Consider the following 24,458-nt stretch of genomic DNA (forward strand, 5'->3'; position numbering starts at 1 on the left):
TGAAATCAGCCATTTAAAAAAAAGAGTTTTGCAGCTCGTGCAGCAGAAGAGTGTTTCCCCTCCACTGCTTAATGCCAGGAAGATCTCGATGTTTCTCCACGATGTCACTGACTTCAGTTTCCTAAACATGCAGGAAACCTGAGACTGACAGGAACCGGGCTCACTGATATGGACTTGCAAGGAAATGGTTTCTCTGATTCTAATGCAGAGGTTAATGTTCTCTAACATTTCACTAAGAGTATCTGACTGGTACAAGTAGAGCAGACCATCAGCATCTTCCCCAGTCTTTGATTGCTTTGCTTGTTCAAAACAACCAGTGCACCATGGCTGGAAGAACAGAGCCAACAGTGCTGATGGACATAATGGATAAAATAACACCAGAGATAAATCTGACAGTAGGTATGCTATTGATTTTGATTTAGTATTAGAAGCTCTTGCCTATAGCTAGTCTATGCTGAACTGTCTAACTTTCTTTACTACAAAGCTGCAGAGGTGAAGGTGCAGGAAGAAAGCTCAGCGTGGAGTGGGAATACTTTGGTGTCTCTGTGGCTGCCTGTTTCCTGTCTGTCTGGGACCTGGAAGAAAAGTTCCTCAATCATAGCTGTGATCCAGTCTCAAGCATCTTTGTTCTCATGAATGTCTTTCTTTTTCAGTAGTACTTTATAATAATGTCACACTATTAAGCATTACTAAGGTATTAGTAATGCCTAATTGATCATTTATGTAGTATTACTGCTCCTTAGTATGCCACTTGAAAGATACAGATATATTATTATGACTATGATTATGAAAATGATTATTACCAGCAGTGATAGTTGCGCATGGTGTGATAGTGTGATATTATTATAATGTCCTACACTTCCTCCTTTGGTTTTTTGAATGGATGAGGGATTTGAGGATGTATATTGATTCTAGTCCCGTTGTCAAAATAACCTACAGCTGGACCACTGGACCAAAACCACTCTGAGGTTGATTAGAAACATTAAATGAGGCAAAAGGAAGCTGTCCAACTGACATGTCCTGAGAGTAACTTGCCACTTCTTCCCTTTGCCTCATGGCTAAACACAGAACTACTAACATACCAATGGACAGGGGGCATCTAATCCAGGTGCTCCTTGGTCTCCCTTATCCCCTTTGGCCCCCCTGTTGCCTTTCTTGCCCCTCTCTCCCTGCAAACAGTGTATTAAAAAGAACAAATTTAATCCTCCTTACTACACCACAGTAGAAGCAAATGCTTTTGTTTGTAAGATTTCAATAGCTGTTTTTTGACATATGCAACAGATGATATGAGAAATTTTAGCGTCATTTTAATTCACTAGTTTTCTTTGTATGATTTAGCGATCTAAATTCACTGGAGAGTGGGAGGGAGTAGAAGGAAACAGGAAAAAGTAAGCCATTGCAGTTGGTGAGCAGGTTTCCTACCAGGGACAACATGCACACTACGAAACAGTGCACGTACAGCTTACACAGCTTGGCTCATTCACACAAGCACTTTTTTCTACTGAAGTGCTTTCTAGCTAACATTCACACACATTCTTACCCTCAAGGATGCATTAGAGAGCAACTTGGCGTTAGTGTCTTGCCCAGATGTAGATGTAGTAGATGATCTGCTCTAACTCCTGAACTACAGCCTACAGTGACATTTAAACTTGTCACAGTAACATGATGGGTCAAGAAACTGTTGGATTTTGATGCATAGTTTGTTTTCTTGCATCGTGGACAATTCCTGATAAATAATTTTGTCTTTTACGGGAAAAATTGACTAAATTTACAAACTGAAGTCTACATTTAGGTGTTAAAAAGCAATCTAACACCAGGAGGGGGAAAAGTATTTGGTTAAACTTAAAACCTGCACCATTTTTAACAAACAAACCTATCACCCTGTTAGACCAAGAATAACAGATTGATGCTTTCTCCATATCAACATATATATCAAAATAAAGAACATCAATCCATTGTCTTCATTATTTAATTGCATTATATGTGCTACTTTGGCATGCAGCTATTTCAAAATGATTACGTGACTTCATCAAGTGGATTCAGTTCAGGTCAATTCAGTTTTATGTAGCTCCAATTTAAATCAAGCTGCTTCAAGGCATTTAAGGCCTTAAAAGTCTTTACTTTGATTCTAAGGTAAAGAAGGACCTTCAGGTCAATGTTTGTGTCACCTGTGTCTGCTCCTAAAGGCAGGGATTAAGAGATAAGAGTTTCATGCTGTAACTTTAAGCAGAAAATGACTTTTTCTGCAGTCTTTTTTGTTTCTGTCGTCTCATCTGGATACCATTAAACCCAGTGCTTGGGCTTTTAGCAGTTTATTTCAGATGTAGTATTTTTTTAGCACCTGCAGTAAAGACACTGGTAATATTTGGTGTAAGGTTTAGACTGATCACAGTTAGATTTGTACAAGCTGTTTAAAAAACAAAGATGAACCCAGAAATGCAAAAATCTTGTTGTGCTAGCGTCTAATGAGTAGACACATTTTACAGTGATGAGAGAACACTGACGAGTTACAGGTTAAAGGTTCAGGGGCTGGAGGGACTTAAAGGATGCTTGCAAGGAAGAGCAACTGTTAAGTAGGACTAGTTAAGAGGTAAGTGTAAGAGAAGGAACCCAAGACTACATTAGGATGCAGGAGGAGGAGGAACAGAAGGCCAAAATTTGTGAGAGGGAGAGAGGGCAATCCCAGCAATAAAAAGAGCTGCAGGCCACAGAGCAAGGTGAAGGGAAGGAAAAGGGGATAGGAAGACCTGCGGAAACAAAGGAAGATAGGAAAAAGTAAAAACAGCAACACAATCTCACAGCTTCAACACTTTCAACTGGATATTCACATTTAGGTGGATTGTTTGGGTTTCTGTATGTGTACACTGGAAGTGTGGCCAGTTGAATGTGCTGAAAGAGCCCACAAAGATAAAACAAAATGGAAGTGGAAATATTAATTGTCACAGGTTAATGGGAAGGAAACAGGCATTCTCTGAGGGGGTGGGTATGTGGCCAGCACACAACGATGTTTTAATTCATAAAACAGTTTTTTATCTTTAGTTCCACTAAAAACAAAGGTGCTTTAGAGGATGTCACTGAGGATATTGTTAGAATAGCTTAACATTAGCACTGGAACTAAAATTGATTATGACTGTTTTAACAGTAAGCCTGACATCGAGATGCCTCCAAGTGACCATTGGGTTCAAAACAAATCCACTGCAAACCAAACAATTCGCCTAAACTATGACTCACTGATCTTTACTTTTATGCATAATATCAAAGAGAACATTTATTTATTGAAATTCAGATATTATCTGTATATATTAGAAAGAACATTGTCAGAGTTTCTCAGAAAGAAATTTCAACAACAATTTTGTGGATGTAAATGCCAACTGTGGTAATAATATTTACCAACATAAACTACTTAATAAATGAAATTACACATGTGTGTGTGCACAGATGATCAGCCACAATCACGTTAGTTACTTTATTTTTATAATAGGCCAAACACTGCAGACAGTATGTTACCTGATTTCCCTTGAGTCCCTGTGGTCCTACTAATCCCTGTAAAAAGAAATCAGATGTCACATTGGGGACTGTGCCTTATGACTGCGTTTGGGGAATAAGGACACATGTTTTTATCACCGTTGTTATTTTGCCAAATACAGTACTCTCCATAAAAAAAGTGATGCCACTGTGTTAATATTGAATAAACTCATTCCATACGCTTTTAATACACACAAACATTTTTCCATATCTTTACTAAACAGCTTTGAAACAGCTTTACATTTAACCAAACAGTGAGTGAAAATGAAACTGAAGCATCGTCCCACACAAAACTGAAACCCCAGTAGATGTGTTTGTGACAGCAGTGTGTAGCTGCCGCATGAGTTTGAAGCGTAACAAATGCAAACATTGGCATGAATTGTTTTTTGAACTCTTGCAGTGTCATTGATAGCAGGAACAAATGGCCTTCTTTAGGATTGTACTGTATAGATAGTACTTGATCTTATCTTTCACCAGCACAGTTCACCTCCCTACCCTTTGATGTGTAAATCATATTGCTGTGAAGGATGCAAAATTCAAATTAAAATGTTACCAATGTTAAACCCCCCCCCCCCGAACACACACACACACACACACACACACACGGACTTACGGGGATGCCTTGCGGCCCTGTTGGTCCTGGAATTCCAGGATCACCCTTTTCACCCTGTAGTTGTGACAGAAACAATCACCTGTACATGCCGCCTGATCTTAAACTCGATGCATCTTTTAGAATAAAAAAAAAGTTACTCACTGTCTCTCCCTTTGGTCCTGCTGGCCCTGGCACACCTGCAGGTCCTACTAGACCCTTTAAAACATGTTAAGGAAAGTAAATAGTAGGATCTACAAACAGAATAGTCAGGATCATCAAATGCCTCAAATCAGTAAATCAACAAGCTTTCTGGTACAATGTATCTTGGAGCATTTAAACCAGTTCTTCACAAATCTGAGATAACAGAACATTTCTACAAGGTAATTTTCTGCTGGTACTTGTAGCATATACCAAGCTTGTTGAACTACTGTCCAAAATGTATTAAACGAGGGAAAATGAATAAAATGTCAAGGTTGCAGCCTTCTGTCTAAGTATGAATCAAGATTGGAGAGGAAGATCTTGCATCTTAGGCATATCCAGCATGTGCACCCCTGTCTGTAATGCAGCTGTCCACGTGTACTACATGATATTTAAACATGCAGCACAGGTATCTCTGCATGCTTATTTGCATAGTTTCCAGCAATGGCAGCTTTGCAGCCTGACGTTGGTACTAGGAGGGCCAGGAAGCAGGAAACTGTTAAGGTATGATCAGAGTTGGAGTACTGACACTATAATGGCATTCTATACGAGCTGGCAAGTTGTTTTGTTGGCAATCGCTTACAAGACACTGAATAGTTTGGAATAGTTAAGACGATCTGGAAAACAACTTGCCATAACACATAAACAGCTTCAAATTCCAAGATCTCTCAGGTGCTTATGGTGGCTGGGCCTGTATGAGATGTGGTTATATCTCATAACCGTATGGATTTATGGTTTAAATTTTCAGGTTACTGATACTTAGAAAAGTAGTTGAGGGAGTTTAATTAAAATAGGGAAAAAAATAATTGAAATTTCTTCATACCTAATCAGCTTAGCAGGAGTCATTGATGAGTTTCCCTTTTTACAAGAAACAAACTGAATAACAAGTTTTTATTTCTTTTTATAATGGTAATACAGTTAAAGAGCTTACCTCCTATAGATAATTTACTTTGAAAGCAATTTGAACATCTATTGCCTAAATTAGTTTCATTTGTATGTCCATCTTTATGCACAGGCTAATTTCTTTTGTCAACTCTGGAAACTTACACAACTGCCTGTAGACAAGCCATTATTCAAATATTTTTTTGAATAAAAAAAAACAGTGAAAACAGAGGTTATGAGATTTGATGGACAGTAATTGATAAGGAAATATACATATTTCATGTCTCTAGGAAAGCAGGCAGACATGTTGAACATAAAAACTTGCAAACTAAAAGGAAGGAAACCAGGAATCTGTAATAAGCCTGTTTTGAATTGGGTGAAGTTGGGTTAAAATTTTAAGGGTTTATTGCTGATTGTGTAAAGAATTAAAACGCAAACGAACACAAAGAATATTGATATGTTTTTGGAAAATTGTGATGAACATACTAAGATGGTAATTTGTGTTGGTAATACTCAAAACAGATGGATGATTGTCAATGATCAGTTTTGTCATTGACAAGTAATAATCAGGTAGCAGACTTTCACCCGGGGTACCAGAAGCTCAACAGCAGACTAAGTTGTTTGGCAGAGAAGATTTGCAAGTTTTCATGGTCACAATGCACACACTCAATTCTGCTGCTGTACATGTACACCACCATTTAAGGGGAAATTTACTATCAACACAAAGTACGAAGAAAACTTTTTAGTTATAGTAACTCGCTATCTTACTATGTTGGTGGAAATAAATAATTGATCCCCTACTTTGTACATTTGTACACCTGCTAACTTACATAGAAATGGACAGCCTCTAATTATGATGGTAGTTTCATTTTAATGGAGAGAGACCGAATATTAACCAAAAATGCAGAAGAAAACACATTACATCAAAATTATAAAATGATTTGATTTGAATTCTGACTCCAATAAATCATCCGTTCTCTTTTGATCTTAACTCTTTATGTGTAGAAACCACACCTGTCCACAGAATCAACCTCTCCACCATGATGGGCAAAACCAAAGCTCTCAAAGGACGTCAGGGAAAAGACAAAAGCTGGAATTAGTTACAAGAACATCAACAACAAGCTTGGTATCCATCCATCCATCCATCCGCTTCCGCTTATCCTTTTCAGGGTCGCGGGGGGCGCTGGAGCCCATCCCAGCTGTCATAGGGCGAGAGGCAGGGTACACCCTGGACAGGTCGCCAGTCTGTCATAGGGCCAACACACAGGGACAGACAACCATTCGCACTCACATTCATTCGCACATTCACACCTAGTGACAATTTGGATTATCCAATCAACCTATCCCCACAAGCTGCATGTCTTTGGACGGTGGGAGGAAGCCGGAGTACCCGGAGGGAACCCACGCAAACACGGGGAGAACATGCAAACTCCACACAGAAAGACCCCGGTCTGATGTTGGAATTGAACTCAGGACCTTCTTGCTGTGCGGCAACAGTGCTAACCACCGTGCTGCCCTTGGTTTGGTGCTATTTATATAGCACCAAATCACAACAACACTTGACTCAGCATGCTTAATAATGCAAGACCCTACACAGAGTCACCCCAACCATCAGATGACACCCTGTGAACAAGCATTTTGGCAACAGTGGGAAGGAAAAACTCCCTTTCAAGAGGAAGAAACCGACAACCGACTTGCTCACCTGGAAAGGGCTGGGAAACCTGTGAGAATCATGTTCTTTGATTTCTCCAGTGCTTTGAAAACCACTCCTGCCCTGACCACACTCGCAGAGACTAGCTGGAGTATACAGGTGTGGACCATCATCTCACTACATGGATCCTGAACTATCTCACCAGCGTCCATCAGTACGTAGGATTTCAGACATGTGTGTCTGTACAGGCACCCCACACACCCAATACAGCACAGATGTCTCTTAAAACTCGGTCAATTACTTCCAGCAAGAATTCTCTGATGACTGAGAGTAAAGAGAACTGATGGGGACTGTTTTGGCTGATGCAGCAAAACTGTCTTTTCAACACTGGGAAAACCACCTCCAGTTTGTGCTGGAGATGGGCCTTCGCAGGCAGAAACATCTTACACCTATAGCAATGAACATCCAGGGATTAAGATTAAGACAGTGGACTCTTATGAGTACTTGGGTGTTGACCTGACCAATAAACTGACAAAGTAGGCTGTATCTGAAGACTCCAGTCTTTTGGATTGCAAGGGAACTCCCGAAGACCTTCTGTAACTCTGTGGTGGCATCTGCCATATTTTATGGTCATGTGGTCTGCAGGGAGATTAACATCCAATCACAGCACTATCTATCATTAGTCATATATATCTAGCTACATATATATGTTTATTGTTTATTGTCTTAATAAAAGAGACTGTTCATTTATTAGTGTGAGCAAAATTAGAAATTCAGCAGGGGATCAAATAATTACTTCCCATATATCACCATATAGATAATACGTTCTCAGTGCCACTGTATCCTCCAAACCCAACTCTGTGCACTCCTGTCCTCACAGAGTTTCTTTAGAATGAAAAATATTAAGACAAGCATGGGTAGCAACAAAGCAAGCACACAGTATACAACAAGCAGGCATTAAGGACATCAAGCAGGCAATAGTTGGGAGTAGAAGGGAGGAAGAAGAGGAGAAAGAGAAAGGGATTGGAATGTGACTTGCACCACTCACCACTGCACCTGGTCTGCCGTCTAACCCATGAGCCCCCTGTATAGTGTTGTACACAGTTAGAGAGCAGAGATGATGAGGGGACGAGGTGGTAGGTAGATGGGGAGGGTAGTCAGAGTTGGATGGGGAGATGGGGGAAGGAGGCGTGAGTGAAGCAGCGACTCAAGTGACTTCAAAAACATATTCAGATGATCACAACAGATGAGCAATGAAAGTGATGAAGCGGAAGAGTGAGTGATTTGGTCATAGTGGGTGATGGCATCATGTTTTTCCTCGCAGTGATGGCTGTTCTAAATTTCACTGTGATTATATCAAAGGCATATTTTACCATTTTAAAAATAAAATTTACTTCTATACTGACATGAGCACTGGCTATAAATGCAACTTATTGAGTGTGACATAAACCATAAATTCTTTGTAAAGCCAAAGATTTACAGCAACATGGTCCATTTTAGAAAGATTATAATAAAAAATTACATTTAATTCAATTATATTATATTCATTAAAGCTGTGATGCCACTTGGCTCAAGGCATTTACACTGCAACATAAAGACACTGCAAAGTTAGAAAGGAGAACACTCAGCCAGTGTTGAAGCAGAGCTATACACACAGTCATAAATTGTTGTTAGATTCACACATCTCTTCTGCTTATCTGTGTGTGTGTGTGTGTGTGTGTGTGTGTGTGTGTGTGTGTGTGTGTGTGTGTGTGTCCTAATATAGAACAATTTGAACCAAAAATGTACAATCTGGATTCATCAGTCCATGAAACCTTTTACTATAGATACATACAGACTCCAGCTATTTCCTCCTGTTTAAGGATGGTTTCTTGTCAACCACCTTTCCACCAAGAACATTTTTGATGACACAATAGTAAAAAGTGGGTCAGCTGAAGGGACTCATATATTTTTCAGGTCCTGTTTGTGAATTTTCTCCTATTTAACTCTTGGAAATCTTGGAGTCATTGTTAATCAGGATATGTCCTCACCACACTTTAAACAAAAAGTGGAATAAAACATCTAGAATTATATATAGGAAAGCATATAGAGGCTACAATGAAGCATGTAAATGAATCCATAGAAATGTAGAATGAAGTACAGTATGTGGATGAGTAAATCATAGTAATGAATGATTCAACCTTTGCCCTAGTTTATCTGTGTAAAAGGTTACAGAGAAAGAGAAAGCATGATGGGATTCATGTAAGAGGTAAGAGGAGAAGGAGAGAAAAAAGATTGTAACTGTCAAACACGGAACCATCATTTATAAGTGGTTTTACTGATTGTTAATTAGTTGTAAATCTGTTTAAGTTAACTAGTATAATGAATCAGAAAATAGAATAACAATGATTCAGGCCTCACTGAGATGATGTTACAATGAATGTTCATGTGAAAATGTGCTAAACACAAATCTAACTGAAGTAGAGATACTTAAGCTAAATGGAACAAAGTGAATTGTATTGATATGTGACTGAGTGCGTAAATGCATTTTCTATGTTAAGCATGACAGATGAAAGATGAAAATGTAATGAAGTGGTTTTAAAGTTGAAAGTTTAAATCTTGTAAGTCAGATAGAGAGAGCATGATAAAGTGTGGGTGGACATTGGGCGATTAGTCGTTAATAATGTCATTGGATGACCCCGGGGGTGAGGTTAGATGTCACTTCAGATGTGATGTCCAGTGGGCGAATGGGGAGAAAGGGTGAGCAGTATAAAAGTGAGGGGCGATTTGGGGTTCTTCCCTTTTGTCTTCTATGAGATGAGAAGTTCACACAGTGGAAAGCCACAGCCTGAACTGTGAACATGCAAACTGGTTTTGTACTTTTTGGCTTTTCATCTGCTCAATTTTGCTGTGATGGTTCATTCAGAAGGAGTTTGGTTCATCTTACTCCCCCTGAATCCCCAGCTGCTTTCCTGTAGGGTGATTACCATCAACTCAGAACATGGGGATAAGTGGATCTTTAGGTTGTGCTCATCCTTTCTCCAAGCTCTCCCCACCAAAGATAAGAACAAAATCAGCATTAGCTCAGAGCAGGTTAATTAGATACGTATAGTTTACATATAGTTCAAGTGTTTTATGATTATTACTATTTGCCTTTGCTTTCTGGCAATTAAAGTCTAAATTGTGGACCTTCACTTTTTAACTCTTTGTTAGACAGTAAAGGTAAAAGTCTGAGTACTGATTTTGATCAGTGCAAATAGCTTTTACAGTTTACCCTAGCCTGTTAAAATAATCTTCCCTTGGGCCCTTTCCTCAGAAATTACAAGTGCCATGATCAATAGGGGAGCTACCGTAAACCGATGGGACAGACAGTATTTGATCTGCAAGGCTACTCAGTTTTCTTCTTATCCGGGTTAGCAGTTGACCTCTGCATACCTATTGAGCAAGACTCATAGGACCAAGAGCTGAAACAGACTTCCTGTATAGGGGTTGGGGGCCCATGCAGATCAAGAGTATAACAGAGAGCTATCAGGAAAAAAGGTTATTCCTCTAGTTTGCGTCACCACGTAGTGACGCAGCTATCACTTTGTATTTAGTCAGGTGGATTATGTAACGCAATACCCAGAAGCAGTGCCGCTGCACAGGCGCTGTTGCAGATCATCTCCCGTGTTGGCATCCCGAAAGAGATATTGACTGACCAGGGCTCATCGTTCATGTCTCGCACCCTAAATGTCTACCACCCTCAGACTGAAGGAGTGGTGGAGCGGCTGAATAAGACTTTAAAGTCCATGACACGGAAGCTCATTCACGAGAATGAACATAATTGAGATCGCTGGTTAGACCCTCTGTTGTTTGCAGTGTGGGAGGTGCCCCAGGCTTCCACCAAGGGATTTTCAGGAAGCTGCAAGGGGTGCCCAACCTTATTAAAGAAAACTGGAGGAAGGTCTGAGTCCAATGAAAAATGAGATTCAGTACGTTCTGGATTTGTGAGCAAAACACACTTTTGGGAGGTTGTCATGGGAGAATTTGCGTGATGTTAACATCTGTACAACAGAGGGGCTAGAATCAGGCAATTTTAACAGGGAGATAAAGTGCTTGTATTGCTTCCCTTCTCCAGCTCAAAATTACTTGCCAAGTAGCAAGGGCCCTTGGTGGTCCCACGGCGAGTGGGGGACGTCGACTATGAAGTGATATGGTCGGACAATGGAGGGTCCATGCATATCACCTCAACCTCTTCAAAGCATGGAGAGAGACTGCAGCCGCTTCTCTGGTGAGCCTGGTGACAGAGACGAGCTGGGGCCAGAGGTACCAAATACCACAATTCCTGCCTCCCTCCATTGTGATAACCATGTCGCACAGACCTAGAGAGCGGATGTTGGCGGATTTTTGCAGATGTGTTCTCCCCCCCGCTCGGCCATATGAGTCTCATCGAGCACCACTTTCATACACAACCTGGCATGATGGCACGTTCACTGCCATACAGGCTACCTGAACATAAAAGTCAAATTGTTCAGAGGTATTTGGCTGAGATGCTGTGGATGGGAGTAATAGAAGAGTCAAACAGTGTGGTGTAGCCCTTTCGTTCTGGTCATGAAGAAGGATGGGTCTATCCCGTTCTGTGTGTGACTATTGCAAAGTGAGTGAGGTGTCACGCTTTGATGTTTACCCCATGCCCGTTTCAATGAGCTCCTGGTCTGGTTGGGCACGGCCCGCTTTTTCACAAAACTGGATTCAGCCAAGGGCTATTGGCAGATTCCCTTATCTGCAGAGTCCAAGGAAAAAACGGCCTTCTCCACTCCGCACGGTTTGTACCAGTTCGTCACCCTTCTGTTCGGCTTGTTCAGAGCCCAGGCCACCTTCCAGAGCCTCATGGACTGGGTGCTGTGGCTGCACGCTGTAATGCTGCCGCCTACTTGGATGATGTTATCATCCATAGTGACACCTAGTCGGAGCATGTGCAGCGGGTGGCTGCAGTCCTGGAGTCCCTGAGGCAGGTGGGGCTCATGGCCAACCCAAAGAAGTGTGCAGTTGGACGGAGGGAGGTACAGTATCTAGGATAGCACTTGGGGGCAGGAAGGTGTGTCCACAGATGGAAAAAAACAGCAGCAATTGCCAAGATCAAAAAGGAAGTGAGACAGTTCTTGGGGCTGACAGGGTACTACCACTGGTTCGTGCCTGGGTTTGCAGACCTGACCTTCCCCTTAATTGAGCTCACCCGAATGGGTGCTTCAGACCTGGTCCAGTGGACGGAGTCATGGCTGGTGGAGTTTGTGCAGGTAAAAAAGGCTCTCTGTGGGGAGCAGCTGCTCACAGTCCTGACTCCCCCCCTTTATCCTCCAGACTGACGCCTCGATGGTCAACTCTCTTTGTTATTACTAGGGATGGGTATCGTTTAGGTTTTATCCAATACTGGTGCCAAATCGGTACTTTTGAAACGGTGCCGGTGCTTAAACGGTGCTCAAACCGGTGCTTAAAGAATGGAGAACACAAAATTGGTCCAAAAACCTCTCATGTTCAGCTGGTTTTTGTAAAAAGATAACGGTGCCAAATCGGTACTTTTGAAACGGTGCCGGTGCTTAAACGGTGCTCAAACCGGTGCTTAAAGAATGGAGAACACAAAATTGGTCCAAAAACCTCTCATGTTCAGCTGTTTTTGTAAAAAGATAACAATGTTAGCCTTTTCTGCAGCTATGGGGCATATATGGTATCACTCTTGGCTGGAAGCAGTGCTTAAACAATGGAAAAACACAAACTTTGTCCAAAAACCTCTCATGTTTAACTGTTTTCCACTTTTTCTTTGGTCATTTTAGCCTTTTTGGCCAGGGTGAAGGGAGTATCTGCCATCAAACAAGAAGACAGCCGCATGTAGCTATGATGGTGTTTGCTAGTTCACCTTACATGCATTAATGTAATAACGTGGTTAGCCTACTCAACGTAAATTACACACGAACAACATTAAGCTACTCACGCAGAGAAGAACGGCTGCTGCTGCATCATCATCCTCATCATTTCTGCTACACTGGCAGGGCTAGGGGCCAGGACTCTCCTCTTCGGGTTTTTGGGGGATGTTGCTAACTCCGGGTCCGATAACAGGCACCACACCCGCAGTAGATGTGCTCGGTGTGAGGTCTCGCAGCAAGCTATCAAATACGGCGCATTTCTCGGCTTTTAAAAAAAACGCTATGCGTCGCCAGGTGTTTCATCGGATTCGAGGTGTTACCTCCTTTGACAGTATCACAGTATCAGCTTAAAGCACTTGTTGCTGCTGAGTTTGCATATTTTGCTGTGAAGTACAGCCAGACTTTTGACCGCTTCGTCTTGGGCATTTTTAATCTGTAGCTCTGCTCTAAAAGAACGTACGTACCTGGCCCCGCCTACTATCCTCGGAAACGTAAAATGATTGGCTAGAAGTGTATCACAGCTCAGGAAAAAAACACCGAAATAAAGCACCGAAATGTGCGCTGCTTTTCGGTCTGGTTACTACCGTTTATGTCAGAACCGGTGCCATCATGGCACCGGACACCGGTACCCATCCCTAGTTATTACCTGCTGGGGCGCTCATACACCCTCTGCTCAGACCACGCCCCGCTGCAATGGCTTCACCACATGAAAGATGCCAACGCCCGGATCACCTGGTGGTATCTGGTTTTACAGCCCTTTAAACTTCAACTTGTCCTACTTCCTGTCTCTGGACAAGAAATTTAGCTGGTTTAATTTATCTGTTTCATATATGCTGTTGAACTGTAGGTGACCTGTGTAAAGTGATGTGTTTCTGCCTTACAGAAGAGTAGTAGTAAAAATGGGGGAGGACCCCTTATAAGGAGGGTCAGTTTGTATCCTCACTACAACCCCACAATTGCCTCGTGCTGGCTGAATTCCTTCTTGCAAGAATAAAGCGCTGAAATGGAAACTGAGCAGTGTCTCTTTTATTTAATGCACTAAACTTCCATAAGACTCCTTTTTGATTAGTACACATAATTTATAAACATTTATGGTTTGAGTTGTTTTGGATGTGTCAATTGAATGGGTTGCTACTAAATCTGGTGGGAATTTCATGTCAATAGCACCTTTATATTCAATGCTTATTTCACGCGCTGTATTATAATGTCTCAGTTAAAGCCAAGGACCTCAGCAGGCTCCACTGAACTTGACTTAAACCAGTGTTGGTTGGTCTGACTAATACGCAGGTAAATGTTTGATCCATATTTTTATCTTCTGTTTTTATTAACTGCATTTTGTCCTTGTTAAGTTAAAGCTGAAATAAAAATGTTCAGCTCTTTCTGTTAAAATTCAAGCTTTAAGTAATACGCTTTTGTCTTCTACTGTTTTGTTAATATGGAAGTGCTGGACCGGGCCACACTGACTCAGTCCAGCCTCAGTTACTACACGATACTACGGAGACTCCTGGTACTGGTGCTCCTCTGAAAATGGCTTTTTCTTGTACTCACACACATATTCAAGGTGAACATACTCACAGTTGATTTAAGTAAGTATGATTAACCTATTTTAGAACTGAAGAGTCAGTTGTTAGACTCTGTTTGCTGAACCTGCTTTCTAGAATCAGACTCAAACACAGGCAACAAAAACAAAAACTAACAGATCACTAACAGGAAGAGGAAAAAAGGACGATAAAGTGAAGAGAAATCTAAAATGAGACAACAGAAAATTAGCCTTAAAAATAAAACAAGAAGTAAACAGAAGATAATTAGCATCAAGACAAAAAGAGACAAGGAAAAACTAAATTAAGGCATTAAGGCAAAGACAGCAAAAATATTTAAATATAAGAAAAAACATAGAAAAAATATAAAAAGTATTAAAATCATACCAGGACTTAAAGTTCAACATTATCTCACTGTCTAAAAATAATCACTAGGATAAAAAAGAAATAAGAGCTACAGCTTATTATTATCAGAGAAATAAAAGCAGGAATCCAAAATTCAACTTACAAAGCAAATCCTTGGGACCTTGATAGAGCCAATAATTTCACGATTAATGATAATGCAACAACATCTTGCTATCATGTGAAAAACTCAATTCCTCAATCTATAAGTGACTGAGAGCAACTGAAATGAACCTTTCTCTGGTGTTTTGCAACATTTTTTTAACATCTCATTTCAGTGATATTAGGATGATTACAGTAATTCAAGGCATAGGGTCACAGCAGCCAAAAGTTGGTTGAGAGAAGAGAAAGTGAGTGTGACGACGTTTTTTTATCTAACAGTTTGAGGGTTTTTTTTAAACTGTTTTTTGTTGTTTTCTGTGTTGTTTGCAGAGATTGTCGTGGCCAACCTGGCATTACTGTAATGACTGTAATGATATCACTGAAAAAGCACAGAGTTGAAGAAACCATTGAATTTTTTTGATTATGCCAGTGGTTCAAGAGTTTTGGTAGTTTGATGTAAAAGTTTGACCTAAAACTGATGATTATTTTAATGTGAGTGCAAACCAGTGTGAAAGAATAACAACCCAAAAATTCATTTTCAGATTATCCCATTACAAATCAACTCAAACATCATTTGCATCAATTTTCAATATGAGACAGCTAAGATGTATTTTGAATGTTGGTTATTATGAACAGACAGAATGTCCAGTGAACTTACAGGAAGTCCAAGATGGCCTCTGTCTCCCTTGTCGCCTTTCTGACCCGTCGCTCCCTTTTCTCCTCGGATTCCAATTCCTGGCTCTCCCTGAGTTAAAAGGTAAGAAATACAATACAATCCTTACACTTTCCTACATAAAATCAATGATATGATATGATATTGACAACATATAACTAGAGGCAAATTTAATAACCGTAGAAAGTGGGTAATATCATAGTTTGTTCTCACCTTAGGCCCCGATGGTCCTTGTGGTCCCTAGAGGAACAAAACAGTGGAATTTATTTCAATTCACTTTTATTTATATACTGCCACTCACAACAACAGTCATACTAAAGTGCTTCATATTGAAAGGTAATGACCCTCCAATAAAACAGAGAGAACAATCAAACGACCCCAATGGCGACAGTAGGAAGGAAAAGCTCCCTTTAAGCTTTAAAATAAGTAATGATTAAATTCAGAGTTATGTATAAAGACATGGTGAGTGAAGAAGAAACACCAAGTGCATCATGGGAAGTCCTCAGCAGCATAGACCTATCCAGAGTTTTCAGTCACATGACTGACTCACTACCCTGGCATGCAAAATATGGTCAGAAGTGGACAGTAGGTGGTGCTGTAGGAAAAGTATTTTTCTTGCCTATATCAAGCAACTACTCGAAAAACAAACATATGAAGAGAAACAATGAATTTTAGGGACTTTTGATCCATATTTTGCTCTGGCAGCTTTATGTAAATACCTAAAATACCTAAAAGTGCCAATGTCTCTCCCAGAGCTCCAGTTCAGTGACATCTATGTGCATCTTGTAGAACAGGGGTCGGCAACTTTTCTGATGATGAGAGCCTCTAAAATTCCCTCAGAGGTCAGTGTGCCATATGACTGCATTAGCAATGAATTTAATAACGCTCTATATGAACAGTTACTCACTATATAGATCAACTTTACAGAATTATATTTGTTCGCAGATGTTGGCAGCTATTAGTGAATAGTTATCAGCTATTTAGAAACAAAAAAAAGACTTTTTATCCATAACAGCAAATGAACTGTACAACAGAAAATACAAATGCTATTTATGGTCTCCTCACAACAATGATAAGAAAAATAAACTGGGCCAATATGGCATGTTTGTTAATACAGAGACACACATGTTAATGTGATCTCTGGTCTCCCACTCAGAGACACAGGTCTCCGAGTGTCCAGCATTCAGAGGCTACCTGAGGACTCATGTGAGAGAAAATCTGCTCACACAGACATGTAGAGCCAAACACTGTCAATAAGGCCTCTGCAATGTTCTGAAGACAGTTAAACTTGTCAGGTAGTGACGTCCAGCAGGTGAACATGCAGCTCCATGAACACGCACAGCTGTGGATTCCAGCTGCGTTCATAATTCTGCAAACTTCTGCAAACTGACCCCACAGTGTCGAGCTTTTCAGTTCAATCAGCTGCATTTCGATGTCGCATTAACTGGCATTAAATCAGCCAGTTAATGCAAGATAAACCCAGCTGCTCTTTAAAGCTTTCTGGTTTGATCAGTCTCGAGTCTTCGGATGTATCCGTGTATTTCCGTGGTGCTGATGCTGCGCTGAGCGGACAGCTGCTGAAGCATTTGAAGTGTCAGAATGTGGAAATTTAAACATCGCTTGAAAAAACTGCCAGCTAACAACGTCCCTCTCACCGGTAGTTATTAGCCAATTACAAGTTGAATCTGGTAGTTGGGGTTGTTAGCTAAGATACCGTACATTAAGAAGCGACACAACTAATGTGTGTATTGCAAGCTAATTTGCGATGTGCACCGCTGGCCGGCCATTTATTTTTTAATGCACCTCTCAGATTAATTCACTGCGTGTCGTGCAGGGCTGGACTGGGACAAAAAATCGCATTTTGACTAGAGACCGGCCCCCCAGGATAAAACCATAAAGTCCTTTGAATGAAAACAAACGCTGTTGTGACAGTGATGTACAGTCTTGTTGGTATATGTATGATTTCTATACATTTTACATCAGATAAAAACTTTGGTTGTAAGATTCAGATAATTATTTATTAAAAGCTAGATATTTTAAATGAGAATAAGAAAGAAAAGTATTTCTTTGTGCCCCCCTTCCCTGTTAATGCCCTACCTGCCCCCTGGCAAAACTTTGCTAGACCCGCCCCTGCACAGTTACCAGCTGTCAGCTACTTAGAAAAGGATCCTGGTGTTATTTGTCTCTCAGAAACAGTTCATAACTTCAACTCATTCATGTCACCTAAAAGGTAAACCTGTTTCTCCATCACCTGTTCAGCTCTGATGATTCAGTAAGGACATCTCCTGGTTTCATCTTCATGTTTCCCTCTCACCACATATCCAAACCGACATCATGACCAGCAGCTTTACAGCTGTGGCTCCAGCAAACATCAGCTGATACTAGAAATTAATATTAAATAAATTCTAACAACAGCTGATCAAGCTTAAACGTGCTGCTGTTGTTTAGCGCGACATCCGCTGGTTTCCTCTTTCTGGCGCAAAGTGGGCGATAAACAAACAAGAGAGAAAAGCCGATCAGCTGATCATTGATCAGTTTCATGATTGAAGTAGCAACAGGAGAGAGAGGGGAGAGAATGAGAGGAGAAGAGGCAGCTGTAGCGTAAAGATGCAGAATAACTCCAGCGTTGTGTCTTTTTCCATTCTAGCTGAAGTACAAACTGTGTTCCTTTTCAGCTCAATACGAAACGCGTAATATTTTCTCTGAATGCGGGACGATTCCGTTTTTCACAGGTCAGTTGGAAACTCTACTAACTAACCTTACAAAATAAGTTCACTCTCACGTAACATCATAGCACCCATCCAGCTGTATAGAAACTCCTCATGCTAGCTAGTACGCAGTACGAGTTATTGTAACTGACGGTAAAAAGTCAGCATCAACGAAAATAAACTCCACCTAAACTTGGTTTATATCTGACCCAGATAGACTGCAGGTCATAACTTCTTACCTGAAGTTCAGTTCACCTGACACTCGGACCGGCGGCCCCTCGGGTCTCTCCTCCTCCTGCCTCCCCTTTCCTCATCCACCTGCTGGCCTCTGTGGAAGCTCCGCCATAGCCACCACCAAACAACTGAGTTATTTTTACACATCAACCAGCATCTGGCCAATCCACCACCTTTCATTGTTTATGCCGTTACAAAAAAAAGAAAAAGACATCGGCCCATAAAAACGAAAAATCACCATTGACCCACCAAGCAAATGTCTGGTATGCCCGATGGCCGGTCCAGCTATGGTCGTGCCATCAGTTAATCCTTCGCATGCCAGATGTGGCACGCGTGCCCAGGGTTGCCGACCCCTGTTGTAGAAAATCACTGACCTTACGCTGATGCCAGGATGCAACCTTTCAAACTATGGACTTCTACGTCTATTTTCAATTTGGATGGGTATTGCTATGTGGAAGCCAGAGATGGGCAGTGTTACTGCCTTGTTAAGGGATTACTTTTTTGGAGAAGTAATCAGTAATTAGTAACTAATTACTTTTTTCAAGTAACTTGACCAACACTGGTGGAAGCTGAAGAACAAGAAAGTGTTCATCATTAAAGCAAAGGTAAGTGTCGCATAGCTATCTTAAATAAACTACCACACCTAAATCTTATGCTTGGTTGACTTGGGCTTTCACTGTGTATGACTAGAAAGGTTCCAGTAGTACTAATTTGTTACATTAACGTCATGTCAAAACAGTAAAGTTGAAAGAGTGTTTTTCCAGCGTCAGGTTAACCATTCCTGGAGTTTAAATTAGCCACCTCTGAGAGCCTGGATTGTTGTGAAGATTAGTGCGATTTGGCCTGTAAGGCAGGTAAAGAGATGTGTCCTCACATGTTTGTGCTATACTCAACGCCCTTCTGGCAGCTGTAAATAAATGCTGATTAGTGCATCCCATAGCACAGGAACTATCTGCCGTTTTGGCCTTCAAGCCACACGTTGAACTTGATGTTTAAAGGGAGTCATGCTAATTTCACATGTAGCATCCACGTACAGCTTGTTACAAGCAGGTGTGGGGCCTGACTGACCACAGGGCAACATAAACGTAAGACCATGTACACATGGCCCAGCTTCCTGTCCTCCCTGCTAGGACACTTAACATGTTGGTGGAATTTGGGGAGTTTAGATTTCAAACCACAGGGCACTGTTTGAGGCCCTGCAGTAATGCTCCAGTCTGTGGCTCCAACTTCGTCCCAAACTTTACACCAATCATCAATATTAAGCAGGTGGTTTTGATGGTATTGCTTGTTTATGTATTTGACCATATTAGAAGGCTCATTAGATCATACTGAGGTTGTAGAGGAAGTTTGCTACTCAATCCCCGGCCCTTTGAGTCATCTTTCACAGTATTCTTGGGTAAAATACTGAACCCCAATTTGTCCACAGTGTATCCATGTGAATGTGCATGTAAATGCTAAATAAATTGCTTAGACATAGATAAGCACTGTGTGAATGTGTGTGTGATTGGGTGAACGAAAAACATGCTTTTAGTGCTCAAACTGGGTATAAAGACAACAAGGACAGGAGGTAAGCATCCTATTTATCATTTAAAAACATGGTTAGTGTGTCACATGAAACACCTTTACAGTTATGCATTGCTTTTGTTTTTAAAGATAAGAGTTACGCGGCATATCTGACTTACTGCTGGGCCAGCTGGTCCTGGGGGTCCTGGAGGACCATAGATCTAAAGGCAGGGTATACACAGTTTTAAAAGTAGTGCTTATAAGGCACTGACAAGCAGAAAATTATAAAACTCAGTTTATAAATAATCCTTACCGATTCTAACCTTCCTCCATCTCCAGGTTCACCTTTTGGACCCTGTAACATTATGTGGGAAAGACACAGGGACAAAGGGTTCGTGATATATTTCCATATTTTACAAAACTACTGCAGGACATCTGTGATTTCATACTACACTTGTGCGATTTGATACAGCACTTGGAGCACAGCATTTCACTACCTCACAGCCATCTAACCAGCCATCTCTTGCAGCTTGAGAGGCAACACTGCATAGCATCGTACACAGGAACCATTTGTTGGAGGAACATTTCAGTGTACTATAAGGTCACATAGTTATGCTTGGGGCCTGGTGCCTACTTTGTTTTACATTTTGTATGTCTTACTGTCAGACATCTGTTGCATAACCCGAGTCTTATACAGCAAATCTCACCCAAGTAGTGAACATCTACAAGGTTTCTAAGCATATTAAATTCATAAATATATAATGCACCTAATTACTGCTGCAACAATTCATCGGCATAATCATAATGTCGTCGACTATATAAATTTGTTGATGCACAATTTTATCATTGACAGGTCATATACTAACATCACGTAAATGTGTTTTTGTGACTGCAATAAGCTTCAGGAAGCGATGGGGGCAGTATCGCCTCTATCGTCTGCCAAGACTTCACTCAATACTAACAAAGAAGAACATGTTGTGAACGCAAAAATGAGGATGGAAGAAAAGGGAAACTGAGATTTTAAAATACGCAACAGCATTTCACAGAAAACTGCACAGAAGTGCATTCGGGGTGGGCGAGGTTGAGATGGTTTGCTAAAGGTGGGCTGATCAATCCAAATATTTGTTCTGATATCAGATTGATTCTAACACTATAGGATAGAGACATTATTTCTATCCTCCAAGTTCAGTAAATAGTTTTTAATAAATAAATATTTTTTGAAAGATCTACTTCAAACCTGCACAAATATTAAAAATATGTCCCAGCATTGACAGATTCCAAACAATCTGTATTTTTCCCCCAATAAATTTGTTAGAAGAAATTTTAAAATAAGATGTCCTGATCCACCAAATATAGCAAATGCACCAGTTAATTTCTTGCACAGAACTCCAACTTACAGTCTTTGACACTCTCGGGGTCTCTTCCAAGTCTTTAATTAGATAAGAGTGTAGCGAGAAAGACCAAGATGTACCCTCTGGATGACAACAATGTGGAACAGTGATAATGTGGAACTTCACAGACAGTTGTGTGGTTAACGTAGTCACTTACAGGTGATCCAGATGGACCCATGTCACCCTTGGTGCCTTTGGGTCCTGGAAAGCCCATGACACCTCCCTCTCCTCTGGGACCTTCAGGACCTGCCGGGCCCAGGAGACCAGGTTCTCCAGGCTTCCCTCGAGGTCCCTGAAAATAGAGGATCATAAGTTGCTCCACTTTATTAAATGTAAACAACAGAAATCTGCATGAATTAAATGTGTTTTATATCAAATCAGTGATGGTTAAGTGTAATTATCACCCACACTCTTGGATTTTAGGAACCTCATAAAATCAGACCTGAGTAATAACATGGAGATAACATAATATTACCTTCTCTCCATCCAGTCCTGGTGGACCTGGTAGACCAACTTCACCCTAAGGACAAACCAAGGTCGCATAACCAACTAGGCAAACCAGACAATTGTCTTCGTTTACAATAACTGCACATCCACACCAATGTCATTATGACTGAAAAAGAAACCTATTTTAACACAGCCTGTTTGTTTGTTTTAATGCAGACTCTTGCAGCTCTATCTGCAAATCAACATTTTTAAGCAATACCAGACTAGACATTCATGCTATTATGTAAAATGTCGCATTGGGTTGGCTGCAGGTAGAGCAGGTCATCTGCTGATTGGAAGTTTGGTGGTTCATTTCCAGTCTGCATGTCAAATATCCTTGGGCAGGATACTAACCTCAACTGGAGTATGAATGTGTGCGAATGTTAGCAGTTATGTAGAAACAGAATAGGAAAAAACTGCTTGTATGAGTGGGTGAATGAGGCATTGTCAGTGCTCAGGTAGAATAGGGAAGGGCTATATAAGAAGGAGTCCATTTACATGTCACATGTCCTAATAACAATAGTCTAATCTGGAGGAGATGAAGGCATGAACAAACATCTCCAATTCACCTCTAGAGACAAAAGTCCTGAGTTTAGTGATATTTCTTATGTGAAGAAAGAAACAACGGCTCGCAGACTTGATTTGGGCATCAAAAGTCAAAGATGAACCCAAGTGTCCGAGCAGCAGCTTTTACAGTGGATGAGAAAGACACCAAACGTTGTCTGATTTGGGCCTTAATGCTCTGTTGTCTGTATTAAGCTGCAGAAAATTGTTTGCCAATTGTGTTAAGACGGTCCAATTTATCCAATTCTTGGAAAAATGTTAAAAAGTTGTTACAATCCTTATCTGAAAAGACTGGAGACAAACAATGCTATTCTGTGTATCAAAGAAAACCTTAGGATCTCTTTTTCCTACTCTCACATTTTTTATCATTTTATTTTTTATTAAAAGGAATTTTTTCCTTTTAATAACCCTTATGTGCCTCAAGTTTTCTGGCTTTCCACAGCTGCTCAGCTCTACAGCAACGTCACCTAAAACTGCGGATAGATTCAGTGATCCGAGGAGGAGATTTGAGAGATGCCACTTTGGCCGGTACAATCTGAAATGAAGGAAGCTGCACCCAGTTTTATACCATCAGTCTCAGCCAGATTATTAGTAAACAATTCTACAGATTCTTCCACCACAGACTCAGTAATAAGTTGTGAGTGCTATGCATGAACAGAGGGCAGAGTGTCAAGGCTAGAAGATAGATCAAATAAAAGACATTTATGGTCACTAATAAAAATGTCTTGCAACATTCTCACACAGTAACACAATAATGTAGCACATTAATAAATTGTCATTGCCAATGTCAAATTTACTACACAAGATTTTTAGTTATCCACCTGATGGACAAGCAGAGAAAAATAATTTATCACCAAACCCCAGCCTGTGTAGACCACAGAACAAAAAACTGAAACCATAGGGGAGTGTAAAATATGCACATTACCATATATTCATTGTGAATGATGACAAAAGTATGCATGTTTAGTTATACAGTGTGCAAGCATCATCTGGCATTGTGTTATTCTAAAATACTCTCCTACCTTGGCTCCAGGGATTCCAGGTGTCCCTGGAGGTCCAGGTAATCCAGGAGGGCCCTATAAGGATGAGAGATTCAGTCATGAGATATGTTTGCATTTTGTGCAATACAATCTAGAAAATACTCACCATCAGGGGGATGTTGCGGATATCCTGTGAAGAAATATTAAATGTTACTAATGCTTTATTTAATGTGTTACTTTCTTTGTAGATGAGAAAGTGAAACTCATATGAAGCGACATACATTTTCATACTGGATTTCAGCCCTTCCTGGCTCCCCAGTCGGGCCTGGCAGACCCTAGAAGGTGCAGATGTGCCATTTGTCAACTCAGTGGACACATGTTAATAAAAACTTTTATTTCATCCAGAACTTACCCTTGGGCCAGCTGGGCCTTGAAGACCTGCTTCCCCCTATTAGTTGATGTAAGACATAAGACTTTGGTTAGGCATAAATATGCTATAGGATTCATATTTTTCTGAATAAAGGCCCTTTCAAAATTAATTTCTAGTGTTCTTATCCTACTTTTTCTCCCTGGGAGCCTTTGTCACCCTATAATAAAAATATTCTAATATTATGCAGTAACTTCACAGAGTTAGAGTTACTTAAGCATTTTTTAAGTAATAATTGCATTGCTGTTTCATGGCATTGTATTTCACTCACTCTGGGTCCTCTTAGTCCCGGCAGTCCTGGTGAACCAGGCTCTCCTTTAATTCCCGGGGCTCCAGTGTTCAGCTCTCCTTTCTCTCCCTGTCATACATATAGAAAAGGTCTTAACCAATGGCATACACTGTTATCTCCAATTTTATCTCCATGAAAATCAAGAATAATCAGTCCACTGAAGAATACTGTCAGCAGTTCCAGAGAAAATAAATACATAGTAAGCTGGTAAGTGGCCCTGGGGGACATTGTTGTCTAACCGTTCTGTCCGTGGCTTCTAACAGTTAAACATTTACTGTTTCATGAATTGAACAAATAGTGGCAATATGAAAGTTGATAGAAATGATTGGTAGAATTAGCCAGTTTCATGAAAACAATCATTAAGACTACACATTCTGTCAAAGAGGGAGCAAAATCCAGCAGCACAGAAAGACAGCCATCTTGGAACGGATATA

At 40.6% G+C, this 24,458-nt stretch overlaps 1 protein-coding gene across 18 annotated transcripts in view; it reads right to left on the reverse strand.

Moving 5' to 3' along the window:
- Positions 1-24,458, reverse strand: part of col13a1 (collagen, type XIII, alpha 1) — a 147,351-nt gene that overhangs the window by 13,012 nt on the left and 109,881 nt on the right. For 13 of the 18 annotated variants that reach the window (XM_042215393.1, XM_014330183.2, XM_042215401.1 and 10 more), the window contains 15 exons: positions 24,007-24,093; positions 23,721-23,756; positions 23,590-23,643; positions 23,475-23,498; positions 23,351-23,404; positions 21,754-21,798; positions 21,436-21,570; positions 20,201-20,242; positions 20,067-20,108; positions 15,656-15,682; positions 15,428-15,514; positions 7,897-7,932; positions 4,280-4,333; positions 4,139-4,192; positions 3,508-3,543 (listed from right to left, as the gene is read on the reverse strand). In XM_042215393.1, coding sequence (XP_042071327.1) covers positions 3,508-3,543; positions 4,139-4,192; positions 4,280-4,333; positions 7,897-7,932; positions 15,428-15,514; positions 15,656-15,682; positions 20,067-20,108; positions 20,201-20,242; positions 21,436-21,570; positions 21,754-21,798; positions 23,351-23,404; positions 23,475-23,498; positions 23,590-23,643; positions 23,721-23,756; positions 24,007-24,093 — 813 coding nt within the window. Of the gene's footprint in view, positions 1-1,072; positions 2,748-3,507; positions 3,544-4,138; positions 4,193-4,279; positions 4,334-7,896; positions 7,933-15,427; positions 15,515-15,655; positions 15,683-20,066; positions 20,109-20,200; positions 20,243-21,435; positions 21,571-21,753; positions 21,799-23,350; positions 23,405-23,474; positions 23,499-23,589; positions 23,644-23,720; positions 23,757-24,006; positions 24,094-24,458 lie in introns of those variants that run through there. The other 5 variants (XM_042215392.1, XM_042215398.1, XM_042215399.1 and 2 more) reach the window with 4 other exon arrangements.

Source organism: Haplochromis burtoni, unplaced genomic scaffold (assembly GCF_018398535.1).
Source record: "Haplochromis burtoni strain Fernald_Lab_line unplaced genomic scaffold, NCSU_Asbu1 Contig_712, whole genome shotgun sequence".
Classification (NCBI taxonomy): Eukaryota; Metazoa; Chordata; class Actinopteri; order Cichliformes; family Cichlidae; genus Haplochromis; species Haplochromis burtoni.